This window comes from Scleropages formosus, chromosome 2, assembly GCF_900964775.1.
Source record: "Scleropages formosus chromosome 2, fSclFor1.1, whole genome shotgun sequence".
In the NCBI taxonomy this organism is placed as follows: Eukaryota; Metazoa; Chordata; class Actinopteri; order Osteoglossiformes; family Osteoglossidae; genus Scleropages; species Scleropages formosus.
In genome coordinates, this window is record NC_041807.1 from 35,551,346 (window position 1) to 35,569,975 (window position 18,630).

Below are 18,630 nucleotides of genomic sequence, written 5' to 3' on the forward strand. Positions count from 1 at the left end.
TTGCACAGAGCAGTTATAAAATAAAATAAAATAAAATAAAAAATAAAATAAAATAAAATAAAATGCAAGCTATTATATCGCCCTCTACTGGTGAGTGATGGTCCCTCACTTGGTGCAGGTCACTGCTCAGCCCAGCTGAAGGCAAATGTGCTGAAGGCAGGAATTAAACACACTTACACACCATGGTGAGAAGAGTGTGCGGCATGCATTAGTCTGGACTCAGTCATCATCGCCAGGTTTTTTTTCTATGAGGAGAAAACGGTTGTGCCTATCGCCATCCTCATTATGAAGAAAGGCAGGACAGCTGGTACCTTTGGACCTAAAGGTCGCAGGTTCAAATCCAACCCTTAAGCAAAGTACTTACCCTAAATTGCTCCAGTAAAATGACCCAGTTGTATAAATGGGTAAATAGATGAAAGTAGTTTAAAATTGTAATTTTCTTTAGAGAAAAACATCATTTAAATGAATAAATGGGCTTTCACTATAATAAAGACTGCAATTCCAATGAAACAGAGCAGATGGGTACAGGGCATCATCAGGGCTTCCCTACAGGTCTGATAAAATGCCCTGGTGTGAACACTGTCCATCAGCATTTCTGCTGCTCTTCCTCGCACTGCCCTGGAGGACAGATGGATTGTCACATGTGCATGTTTTCAGATGGAACGTGCGAGGAAGCAATCTATCAATGCCATCAAGAAATCGATCATCTATGAAAAAGAGACAAGAGTCCACTGAGATGCCCACTGCTCTGAACAAAGAGAAAATTTGGCCTGCTAACAACTGTACAATCATAAAAAAATATAATACAAAGGCAAACGAAGTCCAAAAGAAGGTTTTGATTACAGCATTGCGACAAGATCCTGGAAAGATGTTTATACGCTTTGTATTCCCAAGAGCCTCTCTCACATCAGTCTTGTTCCTGCCAGTACAAGAAGATCTTTTACATTATCAATTCTACTCGGCCATTCTCAAGCTAAAGTAAAGATTTCTGCGGCAAATTTAATTATGATATTTACTTGCCAGGCGAAAAAGGCTGAGGGTACAATAATGGTCACACGTACGGTGTCAATATGACACTTGGAAAAAAGACCATTTGGAAAAGTGTAACAGTGAATTCCTCTATAATCCTCTGCATCACAAAACAGTGAAACGCAGGCAATCCTTCTGGATTTTTTCTGGGTTTTTTTGCCCCATTTTAGCCATTCCCAGTATATATATTCTGCGGTCCAAAACCCTCGCAGGCCCCCCCAAAGCAGGCTGCACACCTCCGACAGGTAATCCCCCAAAGTGGAGACTGGGTCACTGCAACAAACAGCCCACGTGCTATTTTTTTCTGCTGGAAACCAATATGAGACCAACCTGTAGGAGGCGCTCAAGAGGCGGTAAGATGAGATACCCTGGTCTGTTTTAACCATGTGCCTGGGAGGAACAAGAATAACAATGGCAGCTACATGCAGCCACTGCAGAACTCTTGGTCAGGACATTTGAGAAAAGCAGCACAATATTAGGTACTCGTTCACTGGGGAAATACCACTGTAATAAACCCAGCACAGTAAACACGTTACACCACAGGCAGCCCTTTTCACTTGCAGCGTATAATTATCTTTTCTCCAAGATGCAGTACTTGTTGACGACTCTGCTGAGCAGGTTCCAGCAAACAAGAAAAAATTATTTCTGGCTTCTTGCCAAACCTCCCATTCTGTACCACTGCAGAATTCCATTAAAAGAATATTAATTAGGCATCTTAATCATAAGAGTTGTAACCAAAGGCCACAAAGGTACAATGGCTTTTAGAAGTCACCTGAAAAATAAAAAATTTGATAAAAACAAACAAAAGAAACAGGCATAAGAAACTTAATACAGACGATGTTCTTCGAAGCTCACTGCACATCACATACTTGAGCCTAAAAGTTCAGCTGGTGCCTCCAGCTGGAGGAATGGGAAAATTTGGGCTTTTCCAGCCAAGGAGCAACTAAACGTTCATGACCAGTTTAGCAGACTTACTGGAGGGAAAAAAAGAAACAGGGTAAAAAAAAAACATCGAAGATACGAATAAAAAAAAGATAATAATAATAATAGTATAATAATATATACAGCATAGTAATAGAATAAAAAAAACATTTCAGAAGATGTGTGGAGCTGTGAGCTTCTGGAAGCACTGCAAATAAACGCAAACATTTCACTTGGCAACACAACTATTCTGAAGGCTTCAGTACAAATAATCGATGAGTTTTCTGACATAAAATGACCACTAAATGGACAATCACACCTTGGATTTGGAATGAAAGTGTCCGACTGACTGAATCCAACGTAATTCATAAACGAGAATTCATTTGGTTGCCATTTTTACCGTTAATAACAGACTACAATAGCATATTTTCTACTTCCCCTGACTTTACCATTAAACCTTACAAGCGCAAACGGTACCCGTGAAGAATAATAGAAATCCAGATGTCGATTTTCACTCAGTTATACATATGCAAAAGCCTTAGAAATGTATTTACAGTTAACGAAGGAAAACGCGATAAGGCAATCAAAACAGATTGTTTGCAACATATTAGTAGGCACACGATCGTACACTTTGAAATAAATACATAGTTGTTTTTTATTTCTGCGGACTCTGCTCCGCATGTTGTCCGAATAAGTAAACGTTGTGCAGCTCACATGTATATTTCTGCATAGAAACGTTGTCGGAGCCACATGGTTCGCAAAGGTGTATCTCCTGCCCGGAAAAAGAATAAGGCAAACAATAATTGCGTTATAATTAAGAGGTCTAGTCCAACGTAAGGCAAGCTTATTGCATAGTACTGAAACACAGTGCTGTGAGAACTTGAGCGGGGGCCGGGCTGCGCTCGGCAGGCACTGCGGGACCCGACCGCCCCGAGGCTGCCCTCCGGCCTCCACGCGGTGGGGGGGTCATCCCTGGCCTGTGTGCACATTTGCTCACCTCCTCATTCTACCCCAAACATCTCTGGTCCTGGCCTTGACCCTGCAGGTCAGCTGGACCCAACCATTGACACGGTTTAACCCATACGGCTGGTCGACCGACTGCATCCTACGATTGTCTGAATACCACAAGTTGCCCGATGTATTCTAATCTGCCGACTTCCTCACGGTCCATTCCTCCAAGAGCGTGGTAATTTTCTCTATGGGACATCCGAGCGGAGCGTTGCGGGAGTTGCGGCCAGGCAGTGCCCAGAACAGGAGCGCGGCCAGAACGTCCTCCAGTGTGGAGTTCCTTAGGTTAACGCTGGGCAAGCAGGAGACGGGTCGCCCCATTCGGCACAGAACAGGAAGACGAAAAGCACCAATAACCACGGTGTGTGAGCTGTCCTCCAAAAGAGAGAACCGCCAGTGACGGAGGAGTACGGCTTTTGTGTGTGTGCATGCGTGCGTGTGTGCGTGTGTGCGTCTCTCTTCTCCTCCTTGGACCGAAAGGGAAGACTGGGCGGAAGAGGAAGGTTCATCAGCTGATGGGACCTTCTTCGACGTCTTTCTCCAGCTCATCTGGGATCTCGTCCATGTTCCCTGAGTCGCTGCTCCCCGCTGAACTGAAAGATGGAGAGTTTCTACAGGAAACAAAGCACAAGCGGCGGCAAACGTCACGAAGGTAACGTCAAGCAGTACTCTCATCGAGCCACTGAATCCTATCAGTATTACAGCTAGTCCTTAACTTTCGACCTACGCGACTTAGGATCACGAGGACTGAAGACAGCCGTCCCATCGACCGTATTATATTATTCTCGGGTCCCAACGTTTTGCTGTAACACCTAACGCTGACAGTTCCACCTGCTGTACGACAACATCAGCTGGCCGTGCTGCTGCTACTGACTCAGTGTGTCTGTCAGTGGCTGTGCTTTATTGACAGAAACATTGTGTTATTTACAGAATGCTTTTTGTGTGGTCATTAAAGTCACTGTTTTTACAATGGCAAGCAAGCAAAAATAGAAAAGAAAAGAGAGACTGTAGTGTATATATTATTATTATTCTCCGTATTATAGTATGATTTTAGCATGAATAATGTGTGAAATTCGTCAAAATATAGTGTATATTGTGTACATTGTCTGTGTATATTATATGTTGTGCACATTTGTCATCAGACTCTGACCTGTCTACTGCGCTGTCTTGTCTTGTTTCTGCACTCGTCCGTTGTGTTTATCGTTTTTACAAAGCGCACTGTATGTTTTTTGTGGCACGGCGCTCCAAGGAGAAACGAAATTTCGTTCTCCTCTATGTGTAACTCGCCTACAGGTACAATGACAATAAAGTTGACCTTGACTTTGAAATGTGGAACAAAAGTCCTGCTATACAACATCGCACCGATGCAGGTCAACTGTTTAAAAATCCTTTTAGTTTGGATTATACAATATAGGGGGATTTGTGACGAGGTCATCGGAATGGAGCTCCACGATAAGTCAAGGCCCATCTGTATGTGACCACCTAGCAGACCGGCCCCAATGACTCATCCAGGGTCGGCCTCACCTGCCACTTCCCCCAGACCTCCTCATGAGCCTCCTGCAGGTCTCCATCTGCACATCCAGGCCTCTCTTCATGCTGCACATCTCCATGTATTCGTGGAGGTGGCGGTTCATGTCACTTTTCGCTAAAGCCAGTTCCATCTAGGAGAGAAAGAAGGGCCAAGAAAGGTGAAGACAACCTGAGAAACAGTGGTTCTTGACATGCAAGCGTGATGCAGAAATGTCTTCGGCTTTGCGAAAGTACATCCACAGAACATGACGCGTTGAAGAGCAACAAGACTGGAACGAAAGCACTTCTTGCTTGTTTTCTCAGCTGCCGCGTCATCTACATCACTCTCACCTCAATTTGGCCAATGGTCTCCTGGTACTCCTCCTCTCTGCTCTTGAAAAGCGACTCTGTCTGGTCAATAAGGCTCCTCAAGCTTCCCTCCTGTGAGTCCTGCAAGGCAGGGACCAGAAAGTCCGAGTTACCCCTACTGCGTTCATGTGCGCTGGAGAAAACGCTGATGCGGCTGTGCCAACGTGCAGGATGCAGACGTGCTCGTGCTGAGGGTGCGCACGCCGGGAGGTCGGTGACATTTCTCCAGGGCGTGCCGACATGGTGCAGAAGGTGTGCCTGTTCAAGCACTCGGGTGCAGGCACTCACGGGGTCCATTCCGTCCCCCTGGCAGTCCGCAGTGGCGGCGATCGCGGCAGGGGTGTTGTAGTTGGCAAAGTCCTCCCACAGCAGGAGAGTCTCCTCATTCTCCTCCCACGTGAGACTATCACAGTCGTCGTCAAAGTCAAACGTTTCTCTCCTGTCAACAAAGACAGCAAATAAGGTTCTGAACAGGAGGGATGCAAACACAAGAGTCAACAGAACATGAAGAGACACTGTGCCCCCTACCCAAACCAGCAGCTCGCACTGGAAAAGGAAGGAGCACAGGTTGGTAGTAATACTATGGAGTAATACTAAGGCACACGGGTTGGTAGTAATGAGTTACATTTACTGCGTTACTCGTACATAAAGACATTTCTGGAAAAATTGCCATTTTTGTAATGATTCTGTGGGGGCGCGGTGGTGCAGCGGGTTTGGTGGGGGCCCTGCTCTCTGGTGGGTCTGGGGTTCGAGTCCTGTTTGGGGTGCCTTGCGATGGACTGGCGTCCCGTCCTGGGTATGTGCCCCTCCCCCTCCAGCCTTGCGCCCTGTGTTGCCGGGTTAGGCTCCGGCTTGCCGTGACCCCGCTTGGAACAAGTGGTTATAGACAGTGTGTGTGTATGTAATGATTTTGTGTTGCGTAGGACCCAGTAAACTGAGTGATGGGGGTGTTGCCTGTTTTTTGCCTCTAGATCACAGCGAAGGAGGTGGTATATATCATATTTCCTGAGGACTGGCCAGTCATGTGAGACCAACTTGTCCGTTTTCACTTAACACAGCCTGAAATGTACCATCACGGCGATGAAAAAAGACACCAAAGAGCACTGGGTAACATGCAGTATTATGGACGGTATTAAGTATTTTAGCAGCGGCTAGTGCAACGGTGAAGGACATGGGCTTGTAATGTGCAGGTGCATTTTTGAGGATCACCTCTACTACTGATCACCCGTGAGAAAGGTTCTTAAGCTAAACTACTCCAAAAACTGCTTCAAAAGGGCCAGATGTCCATATGTTGGATCTTGCATCGCTTCGAGAGCAGCATCAGCTAGCCAACTATGAATAACAATGAAGAGAACCTTGACGCCCAACACTCTGCTTCTGAGAACTCACTTGAGAACCTTCACGTTACACCTGGAAACAAAGGCTGAGCAACTCACAGCTGGTTGAGCATTCGTTTCATCTCGTCCGTGATGTTCAGAGACCCGGCCACTTCTTCCTCAGAGTTACTAGGGTCCGCGTCCATCTCCGAACTTTCATTGTCCAGTGTGACCTTGAGGTTTTTCTTCAGACATGCCACAGCGCCCTGGACAAACAGCCAGAGCCCTTGTGTTACAAATGCAACAACGATATGAACATTTTTATTGTTCAATTGACTTATTTTTTATTTATGATTCTTCACTTCTTTTCTACAATTTGCATTTACAGCAGAGTACACGCAATTTGCTTTTGTCCATCCAGCCAACAGATGTCAGTAAAACACACACACACACACACACACACACACACACACACACACACACACACACACACACACACACACACACACACACACACACATTTTCAGAACCGCTTGTCCCTCACGGGGTCACAGGAAACCGGAGCCTACCCGGCAACACAGGACGTAAGGCCGGAGGGGGAAGGGGACACACCCAGGACGGGACACCAGTCCGTCGCAAGGCACCCCAAGCGGGACTCGAACCCCAGACCCACCGGACAGCAGGACCGTGGTCCAACCCACTGCGCCACCGCACCCCCTATCCAGTAAAACACACTCAAACATATTTTCAGTTTTCATTTTCATTCATCCATTATCAACAACTGCTCATCCAATGTAGGGCAGCGGTGGTCCACAGCCTATCCCAGAATCATGGAGGTGAGGCATGGTAAACCGCAGACAGGAAGCTAGTCCATCACAGCGTAATCACACACACTCTTTCACTCATATATACACACTTTAAAGACATTTTAGACTCACCAATGCTCCAGAAGCACATCTCTAGACTATGGAAGGATACCAGGCCACTTGGAAGAAAACCATGTTTCCATGAGGAGAAGACTCACGTCCAAATATTTAGCCCAACACTGTAGCTATATCCAAGATTTTTACAGAATTTGACCTGTTTTATATCTGATAATTAAGGTTTTATTCATTGTGATCATCTTTGGAGTTATGAACAAATCAAATTACAAACACACTCGGGGAACCAGTTGTGTTTGTAAGCTGTGGAGAGAGTGGCCTAATGCTGAAGTAGGTGTTGCTAACATGTACGCCTAAATGTTCAAAAACAGAAACTGTAAAGAGTTACCTGTTCAGGTCTCTTTGCCGTTACCTACATGCTGATGGTTTCATTCTCCCGGTTCCACAGGTGCTGCTGGTCAATTGATAGCTAGCACCAGATGCAGCAAAAAAGTTCTGGGCCTTTTATGGCCTGCAGGTTGTGTTTGTGCCTTTCTTGGAATTTTTTCATACAAAATTATTGCTAAGGATGCTAGACATTTCTCGCATTATTAAGGTTTTACAGTTACGCATATTTATCTGTCGCCTTTAAGGTACTTTCTCGTGAATTTTAATGCTGTATCTCAGTTCAGGTTTTATCGTTATTGACCCGGTGTTGTTCTCTCACCTGGGTTATTGTAACCCAGGTACCATACCATAATACAACTGCAGCACAGACATTAAATCAATGAACTTTCACAGCATAAGGGCTTATTGCAAGTCTAGTATCACTGCTAGAAAAAGACCTTGTTACAAATACATTAAATGAGACATAGAGTTTAAGGAAAGCAGCATTGCAGTGGTGTTCACCTATCAAGTGCTGCCCGACGGGAACATGATGAATTATTCTGAAAGCACAAAGGGTAGCGTAGAACTCAGTGGCTAGAGCTGTCACCTTGCCGTCCCTAGTTTGAGTTCTGCTCCTTCTGTGGTACAATCAGTCAAGGAACTTCCACTGAATTGACACAGTAAAAATGCCCAGTTGTGTAAAAGGGTAAATAATTATGTCGCTTTACCTACCATTGTAATATAGTATATCTACCGACGTAACGTAATGTTCGCACTGTAATACAGTATACCTACCACTCTAATAGAGTACACTTAACAGTGTAATGCGATGTCTGCCATCCTAGTAATCATGAATAGAACTATAATGTACTGAGAACCAACAAAATCAACCAGCAGCGTGTGTTGATTTGTGTGAGGACAGCGATGCATCGTGTCACCCGGCTACAGGAGGCCCAAACTCTGCAGTATTGGGACTGTGCTGCTGGGAGGGGTGGGTATGGCTGCGTGCTCCTCCTCTGACAGATGCCCTCCAGGGAGGAGCTCACCAGGAACAGCCGGCCGCAGCTACGACACCCCGACGCTCCCTTAAAAACCCAGCATGGGTTCTGTTTACTTTCACTAGGGCAGGGCTCTCAGACTCGATGTATGTGTGTGTGTGTGTGTGTATGTGTTATTGCTGTATAGTAGTGATGGTTTCAGCTGAACCAACCATCAGCCGAGAATGGTATTTGAATATAGTATTGATCACTAGCGGAACACAGACGGTTCCGCTTTATTGATCTAGGTGCAGATGCAGATGTCGTGTGACATCAGGGAGCCGTGGGACTGATGGTAGGAAATCCACCTTGCTCTGCTCTGCTGGGGCTTTGACCGGGCCCATCTGGAACGTGGTAGACATGTCCTCGGAGTTCCGCTGCTGGGCCACGTCACACAGCCGGGCTGTGATGTCAATGCGGCGGCAGATGTCCATGTCCACCTTCATGGCCTTCTCCTGGATCTTGGTGTCCAGGTCAGACATTTGCTATTGAAGGGCAGGAAAGTTCAGTGTTCACGGTCAAACCAATACCCATATGACGCATCCTGGATATTGTTTTCATGTCCCATTCAACAATCACTGATAGTGACCACAAGTGCAAAAAGGCTCTGCTAGCAAAATTTTAAATTACCAATGAACTTCACATGGGTCCGTACAACAAAATCTAGAGGGACATTCTTGACACACCATACAGGTGTGCATCAGCAGAGAAGAATGTCAGCACCAGCAGGGATGAAAATCCACCACTGAAGGGAACTTTGGTTCATCTCAGTCTAGAAAGTTAGAGGATCGAATCAGCAGTACCAAGATGAGATGAGATCCAAACCAATGAGAACACAAAGACGCCGGGGGAGCGCTGTTTCGGAAGCCCTTAGCCGAGGGAATTCAGAAACGGCGTCGGACTGCACGAGGTTAAACGATCCACGCTGCTGCAGCATTGTGTAACACCAGGGAATGCTTAACACCAAGGAATGCTTAACGGAGAACAAACAGCGCAGTGCCATTTGGGGGCAGAGGACGGTCTAATGTGGAACAGGTATGGCTGTAAAAACAAGAGTGAAGATCTTATCGGTGACACGGCACAAGGGCATGTCACAACACACTACATTATAAACGGTGATGATGAGAAGGCAAACCGCAGTCATAACTGAGAAGAACAACCAGGTTCTCGAATATTTCACAATCTGCGTTCTGTACTCATATTCCATCGGCGCAGTCACATTCATATTCCATAAATTTCACAGATTGGTGATGGAGATATTGCACAAATCTGGATGAATCAGGTGACTGTTCCACACTAGCTGGATGATGGGGGTACGGGGGCATTGGGAATGGGGCCGATGGGTGTGCCAAGTGCGAATGTCCAGCTCTTACTTTCAAGTCCCAGTTCCTCCTGAGGGTCTCTACTGGGTTTAAACAGGGAGCCCTAGAAAGCACTGGACGCCGAGGGGCCCCCTTTGGAATGTGCAGTGAAAGAAACAGACGACGTCTAAGCAAATAGCTTAAACACAGGGTGCTCAGTGCATCGTGGGAGTTTAATAAGGACCACACAATGCCAGTGAGGGCATGCAGCATAAAGCTGTGCTTTACTGGTATGTTTAGAGAAGAAGGATTCACTAACCCTAAGCATAACCCTAACCCTTACATTCCGTGATGGACAGTTACACACCACAACAGCCAAGGCACGTGAAAGTGCTTCACAATATGAAATAACCGAAAGAAACTGAGATAAAGTGTGAGACCCCCAGCGGTGTTGAGTGTGCGGAGGTTTATTAATGAATGGACAGAACGAAAGAACAATGCATCTGTTGAAGAGATCAACAGGCAACGTGACCCTGCAAATGTTTATGAATACAATGCTAGTAATCCCACAAATCTCTGAGTTGACGCATACGCCCAACCCTTTCCTATGAGCTAAACGGTTATTCCTCTGTAAAAAAAAAAAATGCACGGCTTTACAAAAAAGGCAAACAACAATCTCAAGGCCCCATTTGTATATTGATTTATATTTCTGTGGACACAAGAACCAAATCTTGGTATGTCGAATAATGCTTAAATGAATAAAACTAAATATATTTAAATATATATGTATTTTACTATTTTCTTTGACTTAAAAAACAGTAATGTGGTTTCTGCTGGGACCTGAAGCATATTCCCTTTTTGTAAGTAAGTAATATTTGGTGAGCAGAAGGAGGACATCGCTAAAAATGGTTTTGTGAAAGGGTTGTTGCTGTGGAAACACTTACATCTGACATGAGGCTCTTGAACACCACGAGCTCAGCCTTCAGCTTCTCCACCTTTTCGTTCAGCTGGTCCCGGATGACCTCTGACTCCTGAGCACTCTGAGGAGAGTGACCACACACAGAGCCAGTGAAGGATGTGCTCCGAGGTCAAATGTGGTGCCATAAACCACTTTAACCCAGGATGAAGACGAAAATTTTATCTTAAAATTTCAAGATAATATTATATAGTATATTAAAAATCGTCAGTCACTCATTATATTGTTTACATGGCACAGTGTGTGTACGAGAGAGACAGTGACTCAATGTGTCTGAGCATCCGTCATCGTATTTCCTTCAAAGAGCAACAACTGATTTTTGCAGAAGATAACAGACAGTGAAGCCAAAGACACAGAGATGACCAGAACTCATTCTCCCACAGGCATTCCCTGTCTTATCCTCATGCAAACTAAGGTTATTCAGAAGGAGTGCTTTAAACCAAGGGTTCACTAACATCTGAAATCCTACATCCCTTTAAAAACTGACCAGTTCAGAAGAGAAAGGTACATTCTCGGAAGCCAAAAAAGCATACATGGATTTTGATACAGTTCTGTAGAGTGATTCTGCAAAATCTGGTTAAATATAAAAACTACAGTGCTTGATAAACTCAATTCTACTGTATCAGCTGAAACAATGTGATTTACATATACACTTGGTTGGGGCCGTGCTAAATGCTCTCAGTAATAATAGAAAAAACCTGTAAGCTCTGGAAGGTTATAGCTCCGCAGGGAATGACATCACAACAGTTTTGCTGACCCATAATCTAGCTGAGAGACATGTATTGGTGTCTATTGATCTTCTGGACCTGCTGCACAACAGAGACATACTCACTCGTACCCATTTTGTATGCAGGAAACAGGACACTTCAGCTGCAGAAGTTTTTCCTGAAGCTATTAGTCATGGTCAGAAAACAATGCGAGCAATGTACACAAACGGTGCATTGCGACTTCATGTAATGCCATTTGGGTTCCACAGGTCACCGACTAAATAGTTTACTGAGCCTGTTCAAGCAAGAATGAGTTTATGGAACAACGTAAAGTTTTGGTAGTGAACCAGCTAAGGTTACAGGTGGGAGGATGGTGAGATCTTACCTCCTGAAGAGACGTGACTATGGACTCCATCTGTTCACGTTTGGACAGCTCTTCCTCCCATCTAGAAAACACAGTGCATATGTTGGATCAGTAACATCTTCCATGTATGCTGGCAACACAAGATGCAGCAATAATCCTCTCAACCATTCAGGTATTTGGACATCTGAACTGCATGCATTGGTAATTCCATATAGAAAATAAAATACAGGCTCAAAGCATTAACTATTATTAGTCAGTCTCCCTCCCTGAACTGCTCAAGTGAAGATTGAGATGATGTACATGGTTAGTCTGGTGAAGCTTTAAGAATTAAAATCTGAAAAATCCTCCTCTTTTGTGAATATGGGTAGTAAACTGATTAGAGTAACTGTGTCACACTCAAAGGGCCCAAGTTTACTCCTGCTGTAGTACCCTTGGGGAAGGTACCTTCCCTGAAACTGCTCCAATAAGGATAAGCCAGCTGTGATAAATGAATAAATAATTGTAAGCTCTTTTGCAGAAAAGTGTCAGATAAATTAATAAGTAACTTAAGTTTCAGATTGATTGTTTGACTGAATATCTAAGAATTAATAACAAATTAACATTTATTGCTTGTAACATAACATAAGAACTCAAAATCTGTGCTTTTTCTGGGGAGTGGCTGTTATATTATAAGGATTTACAAGTTTGGAAAAACTTCCTGATCTAAGAGCAGAGGAATCTGAACGTACTCATATAAACGAAACAGTAGCACTCTACGGACTGCGCTATTCAAATAAACTGAAGAAAGATTCTTTCCGCTGGGAACATGACTCGCAGCACTGGGTGCTTCCAAATATAAATCAACCAACCAAGAGGCCCTAAAAAAGTAAGAGGCTAAAAAGTATAAACTGCAGAAGAATTATGTATAGTACTCATTTATGCAGGGGGTGTGGTGGTGCAGTGGGTTGGTCCTGGTCCTGCTCTTCGGTGGGTTTGGGGTTCAAGTCCTGCTCCTGCTTGGGGTGCCTTGCGACGGACTGGCGTCCCGTCCTGGGTGTGTCCCCTCCCCCTCCGGCCTTATGCCCTGTGTGCCGGGTTAGGCTCCGGTTCCCCGTGTCCCGTATGGGGCGAGTGGTTCGGACGGATGGACTCATTTACGCAGATAGTGAAAGCCACAGGAAAAATTAAATACTCTGTCACTGAAAACCATTGAAAATGTTATAAATGAAGTGTTATAAATGGATCACTTTCATTTCATACCCCACTGAAGAAGTGCACATTAGTCCGGTAACAGTACAGTGACAGAAAATACCTCCCCACCCAGACAGCGGGACTAAGAGAGCAGCCTGTCCAGACAAAAATCACAAGCCTGTAGGATGATTTCACCAGGCAGCTTCCTCACCATTGCCATGGAAGCACGAGCAGCTAGCAAACTATGCCAATGACATCATAAAAGTGGCGGTGGAGGTGGGGTGGAGCGGTGAGCACTGCTGATTCAGTAGCTGCTACTGCTGCTCTTTGTGTCTTTCTGTCGCACTGAGACGCAGACTGGCTTTCCTCACTGATGCTAATTGATCTCTATAATGTTTCTGATTTAAACTGGCGCTCCATCACATCAGCAAGAGCTATGGCTCTCTGGAGAGCTCTGGGGGGTTGTGTCGTGAGGGGGCCCGAGGTCATGTAGAGCCCGCGGTAGTTACCAGCCTACTAGGCTCGCAGGCTCTGTGGATCTCCTTCTTCTGCATGGTCAAGTGCTGACTTGCAGAAGTTGGTCCTTGTGCAGTCCCCTTAATACTGACATGAGGTGTCTGCGAGAAGAATCGGGGCTTGCCCTCAGCCTAATTGATTAAAACACCGAATCAGCTCTACCCAGTGCAGCCCTGCTGAAATCAGAATTTGATTCTGAGGAGTCAAATTTCCATGATGATGCCGCTCCAATAAAACACAGCAATTCCAATTTGCATCTCTCTGTATTGGAGTTTTGGGCTCTGAGCTTGAGCCAGTTTATCGAGAGTAAAACAGTCAAAAGTGACGTAATACTAAACTTTATTTAGGCAATGCCTTTGCACAAGGTGACTTGCAGTTTTAGATTTCTCGTTATTTACCCTTTTATAAAGCAGGGTATTTTGTTGGAGAGAATTAGAGTAAGAACCTTGGTAACAGGATCTGGATTTAGACTCGGGACCTCGAGACTGCGAAAAACAAGGCTACAACCCTATACTGCCCACAGACTCCAAGTTTAAAAGAAAGTAAGACAATGGAGGGTTTTTAAACCCTTGCCAAATTACCATGTCGATCACTGGCCTTTGAAACAAGAACAAGTAAAGAAGAGTACACTTTGAGTTTTACAAACCTGTCCTTAACCACTATTCACTAGAGAGTGGAGTGTCCTAGTTCTGCTTTAGTTTCCTGGACAAAAACTCACAATTACCATATAGGAGCTCAGAGAGCAGTCATCACAGGCTGCTCCCTTCTCCTGCAGGTCTACGGTTAGAGCCACCGGCAGAGGTGACCACTGGGCACACATAGTTTGGTGTGTCTTAAACTCCACACACGTGCTGCACTACTCCTCTCATTCCTTACCGCATCCCGTCCATTCCTCCAGTGACCATGATCACCTGGACGAGGCTGAGCTGCTAACAACCAACAGCACGTTTAACAGTAGGAGCACCAAAGTGCATTTAACACACATTTAGTCATATTAGGAGTCATGATCGTTTTATAATCATGCAGTGTAACACAACCAATGAAGCAGTAGTAAAAGTATATGTTGTCCTCTATCTCACACCGTGGTCCAGGAGAAATCTATGTTCCAAACATATTGTGGAAGTGACAATAAAGCTAAATTACATTTATTCATTTAGCTGATGCTTTTCTCTAAAGCAACTTACATTGTTAAGGTTACAATTATTTACCCCTTTAGGTAATTTTTACAGGAGCAATTCAGGGTAAGGACCTTGCTCAAGGGTACTACAGCCAGAGGTGAGGCTCAAACCTACAACCTTTAGGTCTAAAGGCAGCAGCTCTAACTACTACACTACCAGCTGTCCTGGACTTGGAAGTTGACTTTGAAAATGACACCCAAAATCATATAGCAGTTTCAGCAGCATGTGGTCAACACTCGTCTTTGCATCAGTTCTGTTTGGTTTCCTCATATCTGCAGTCGTTCTTTGCACTTGTTTTTAAAATCTCTTTTAAAATCTCTTTATCCCTTTCAGGTAACGATGGAAGAGCATTTCATACAAGTTAAATGATTATCTGACGGACTGTATTTTCTCAGCTGAACACCAATCCTGATATGCAGCATATCTCAGCAAACCTTTGCAAGATTTAAGAGTCCAGAACATACAACAGGCTTGAAAGAAATGTGCACAAACGGTCAACTCGTGACAAATGTATTTTAAAGTGTTGCAACCTTGCACTTTCAGTTCCCCGAGACCGCATCCCTCCAAAAGACTTTGCAGTGCGAAATCCTCGATTTTAGTACGGTATGATTTTGATTACGGTACGATTTTAGCGATTCGGTCTTACATGCATTGCAGTCACATTTCTGCACTGTGTCATATTTTTAATTTTTGACTACTGCAACTTTCTACATCTCACATCCTCTTATAGACAATCCAAGTTTAATTTTACTTCATACAAATGATTCATTCAATGACAAAAGAAAGCTAGTAGAACAGTTATTCAATACTAAGGTGTGACCTTCTCACATTTTTCTGTGGAATATTGCATATCCTATTATAACTGACGACTCACCTAGGGTGGCCACGCAGTTTATGATCAACAAACTCTTTTCACACAGTGACCACTCACTGATTCTAAGGAGACCATCAAATAAGGAGCATGTGGTCTAGATTACACTACAATAAGAATAACTCAACATGTGTTTATTATAAGAGTAGGTGTGGATTGCAATATCCAAATAGCTGGAAAAAAAAAGTCCAAAGGTAGAGTGTTTCGCGTGATGAAAGATGACCGCACTCGCTCGGTGACTGAAGCGGCTCATTAATGACGGACGCAACTTAGTAGGGCCTGTTGGGTCACCTGGACTTTGGCAATGCTGATGGCACAGCAACTCAAGGTCAGCCGTCGTCCGACTCCTGCTCTCTCATTTCAGCTCTCAGGGACCCCGTGACGCCGGTCACCTGCTCCAAAAATACCCCTCTCTCACTCCTTCTCTATAATACTCAGTTGTCTTCTTCACAAAGGCTGACATTTAGCTAAAGGCAGTTCTGGCACATCCTTTATCAATCCCAAGCTCAGCTAAGGTGAAACCTGAATAAAAATACCCCAAATTATCATTATCAGTACTGTTTGCAGGAGAAGTATTAATAACAGCATTTTTACTCTTTATACATAATTCAATAGATCCCATTCATTCAAGCTTATGTCTAGACAATGTGAGGACAGAAGCCCGGCTCCCCGGACGCCTCGGTGATGTGATCCTTCTCACGCACTCACTTCCTCTTTGTTCTGCTCCCTCTGTTGGGGGGTTCCAAACATGAGCCCCGGGGGCCTGATTTCTGTGTCACGCACAAAGGTCTGTAACCGGATGAGCGGCCAGGCCGACTGCCCACCCGCTCCACGCCTGGGGCGAACGCACAGACTGAATGGGAGCACGTGAGGAACAGGAGGCATGAATCACAACACGGCTAATACAATAAACACTAATACGTTTTATCCCGGGAAATCCGTGAACAGCTTCAAGCAGAGAATAGGAAATGTGCAAACAAAACAGCGAGGGAAACCTAACCTATGTTTTCTTTTTTTTAAAAAAAATCATATTGCTAAAGAAATCAGCAGAAAAGATTAACTATTGACATGTGCATTTATTCATTTAGCTGACGCCTTTGTCCTAAGTTCAAAAAGGTCATATTTCAAGGGTTATAATTGACTGTGATTTATTTTGTTTTAATTATTGACCTAAACATATTAAAAGCAGCCTATGATGAGCTTATTATTAGGTTCTTCTCATTTCCTGAAATACGTAGCCACAGCATCCCAGATAGATCAGACTTAAAAGCTTTCAGTTCTTGACCACCTCTCAATACACTTGATGGCACTAAACCATGACAGCTACAGAGACAAGATGGTATGGAGTGTCAGTAAGAAGCAGAGATGAGGACACGGGTACACTGTGTATTATACTACTTTCCATTAGTGTTATGTTACAAGTGTTAGTATATTATTATAAGTTTATTTTATTTATTCTATTTATTTTATTTATTTCAAGTACAGGGGGTGCGGGGGCGCAGTGGGTTTGACCGGGTCCTGCTCTCTGGTGGGTCTGGGGTTCAAACCCTGGTTGGCGTTCCTTGTGATGGACTGGTGTCCTGTCCTGGGTGTGTCCCATCCCCCTGCAGCCCTACACAATGTGTTGCTGGGTTAGGCTCCGGTTCACTGTGACCCCATTTGGGACAAATGGTTTCAGTCAACGTGTGTGTATTTAGTCTAAGTTTATTATATTCGGAAAGTGAATCAAAGGTTGGTTAAACTGTTCGGGATCATTCTCCACTGCAGCCATTCATTCGTTGTGTTATTCACAATAATTTGAGAGGTGGAGGTGCATGAAGAGTAGGAAACAGAGGATGCATTGTGGAAGATCGCACACTGGTTTCAGCTCATTTCGTGGAGACTATAAAACAGTGAATCGCAACTCAATGCGTGAAAGCGTCTGAATCGGAGACTGTAACCCCCCGTACGCAAGAGTCAAAGCCAGTCTTTCACCACGGGGGGGTGGGACCATGGATGAACACAAACAAGCAGCCTACCAACAAGGCCTGGGGGTTATCCACCAACTTTGCATGGCGTGTAAGGAACATTGTTTCAGTTGCTGTACTGTATTTTTATTGGGTTTCAGCTCGCCAACCGGTTTTAGGCGAGTGTGCTGCGAAACAATAGCGGCAATTACCAGAGTACGTACTCTTTGCTTGAATCACATTTTTCCTTAATAGGAGACGACTGAGCTCCAGCGAAGAGAACTGGACTCCAATGTATTTTTACGCTCCCAGGCATGTTGAAATACAGCGCTGCTGCGTGAAGTTCTAGGGATCCATCTAGAGTGGTGTGACAGGTTAAATCCCAGAGTCTGAAGCTCACGGTGTGTGTTTTCTCACTCTTTCTCTCCCCCAACTAACATCATGCACAATGCACACCCCAGACAACTGGGCTGCCGGCAAGCAGAAAGTCATCATCCCATCGTGTTCTGCCAGAATGAGTGTTATGGTCTATGGGGGGAGTGAGCCAGACTCATAACTAGTTGGCTACAGGCTCAGTTCCCAGCTAGTGATCAGAAACGTGCTTTACTTGAATTGCTTCCATGTGAACAGAATTGGAAAAACAACGTGTTCGTATCATTGGTGGGAAACTATTATTGCAACAGCATGGTTGGACAGCATGTTCAAAAATATATGCAAAAGAGGCAATAATCTATGTCAGTTATCATTATACTTTATAATTTTAATACAAAAGTGCTCACAGGTGTATAGGACTACAGTCACATGATGGCACTGTAAGGTGAAACACTGCTGTGTAACACAAAACCAACCCAGAACTGAACAGAACTGGTAGGATCAGTGTATACACACACACACACACACACACACTGTCTGAAACTGCTTGTCCCATGCGCGGTCGTGGCAAACTGGAACCTAACTTGGCAACACAGGGCATAAGGCCGAAGGGGGAGGGGACACACCCAGGGCGGGACACCAGTCCATCACAAGGCGCCCCAAGCAAGACTCAAACCTCAGACCCACCAGAGAGCAGGACCTGGCCAAGCCCACTGCACCACCGCACCCCCTCAGGATCAGTGTATTGAAAGTTAAAACCTATAGTATGTGGGGACGTCATTTCAGAGTGCAG

At 44.6% G+C, this 18,630-nt stretch overlaps 1 protein-coding gene across 1 annotated transcript in view; it reads right to left on the minus strand.

Moving 5' to 3' along the window:
• Nucleotides 1-2,086: 2,086 nt before the first annotated feature.
• Nucleotides 2,087-18,630, minus strand: part of iffo2a (intermediate filament family orphan 2a) — a 28,681-nt gene continuing 12,137 nt past the window's right edge. The window contains exons 2-9 of the mRNA XM_029249819.1: nucleotides 11,806-11,866; nucleotides 10,682-10,777; nucleotides 8,745-8,921; nucleotides 6,273-6,418; nucleotides 5,125-5,275; nucleotides 4,819-4,917; nucleotides 4,483-4,619; nucleotides 2,087-3,569 (exon numbers count right to left, since the gene is read on the minus strand). Coding sequence (XP_029105652.1) covers nucleotides 3,467-3,569; nucleotides 4,483-4,619; nucleotides 4,819-4,917; nucleotides 5,125-5,275; nucleotides 6,273-6,418; nucleotides 8,745-8,921; nucleotides 10,682-10,777; nucleotides 11,806-11,866 — 970 coding nt within the window. The 3' untranslated portion in view covers nucleotides 2,087-3,466. The remainder of the gene's footprint in view (nucleotides 3,570-4,482; nucleotides 4,620-4,818; nucleotides 4,918-5,124; nucleotides 5,276-6,272; nucleotides 6,419-8,744; nucleotides 8,922-10,681; nucleotides 10,778-11,805; nucleotides 11,867-18,630) is intronic.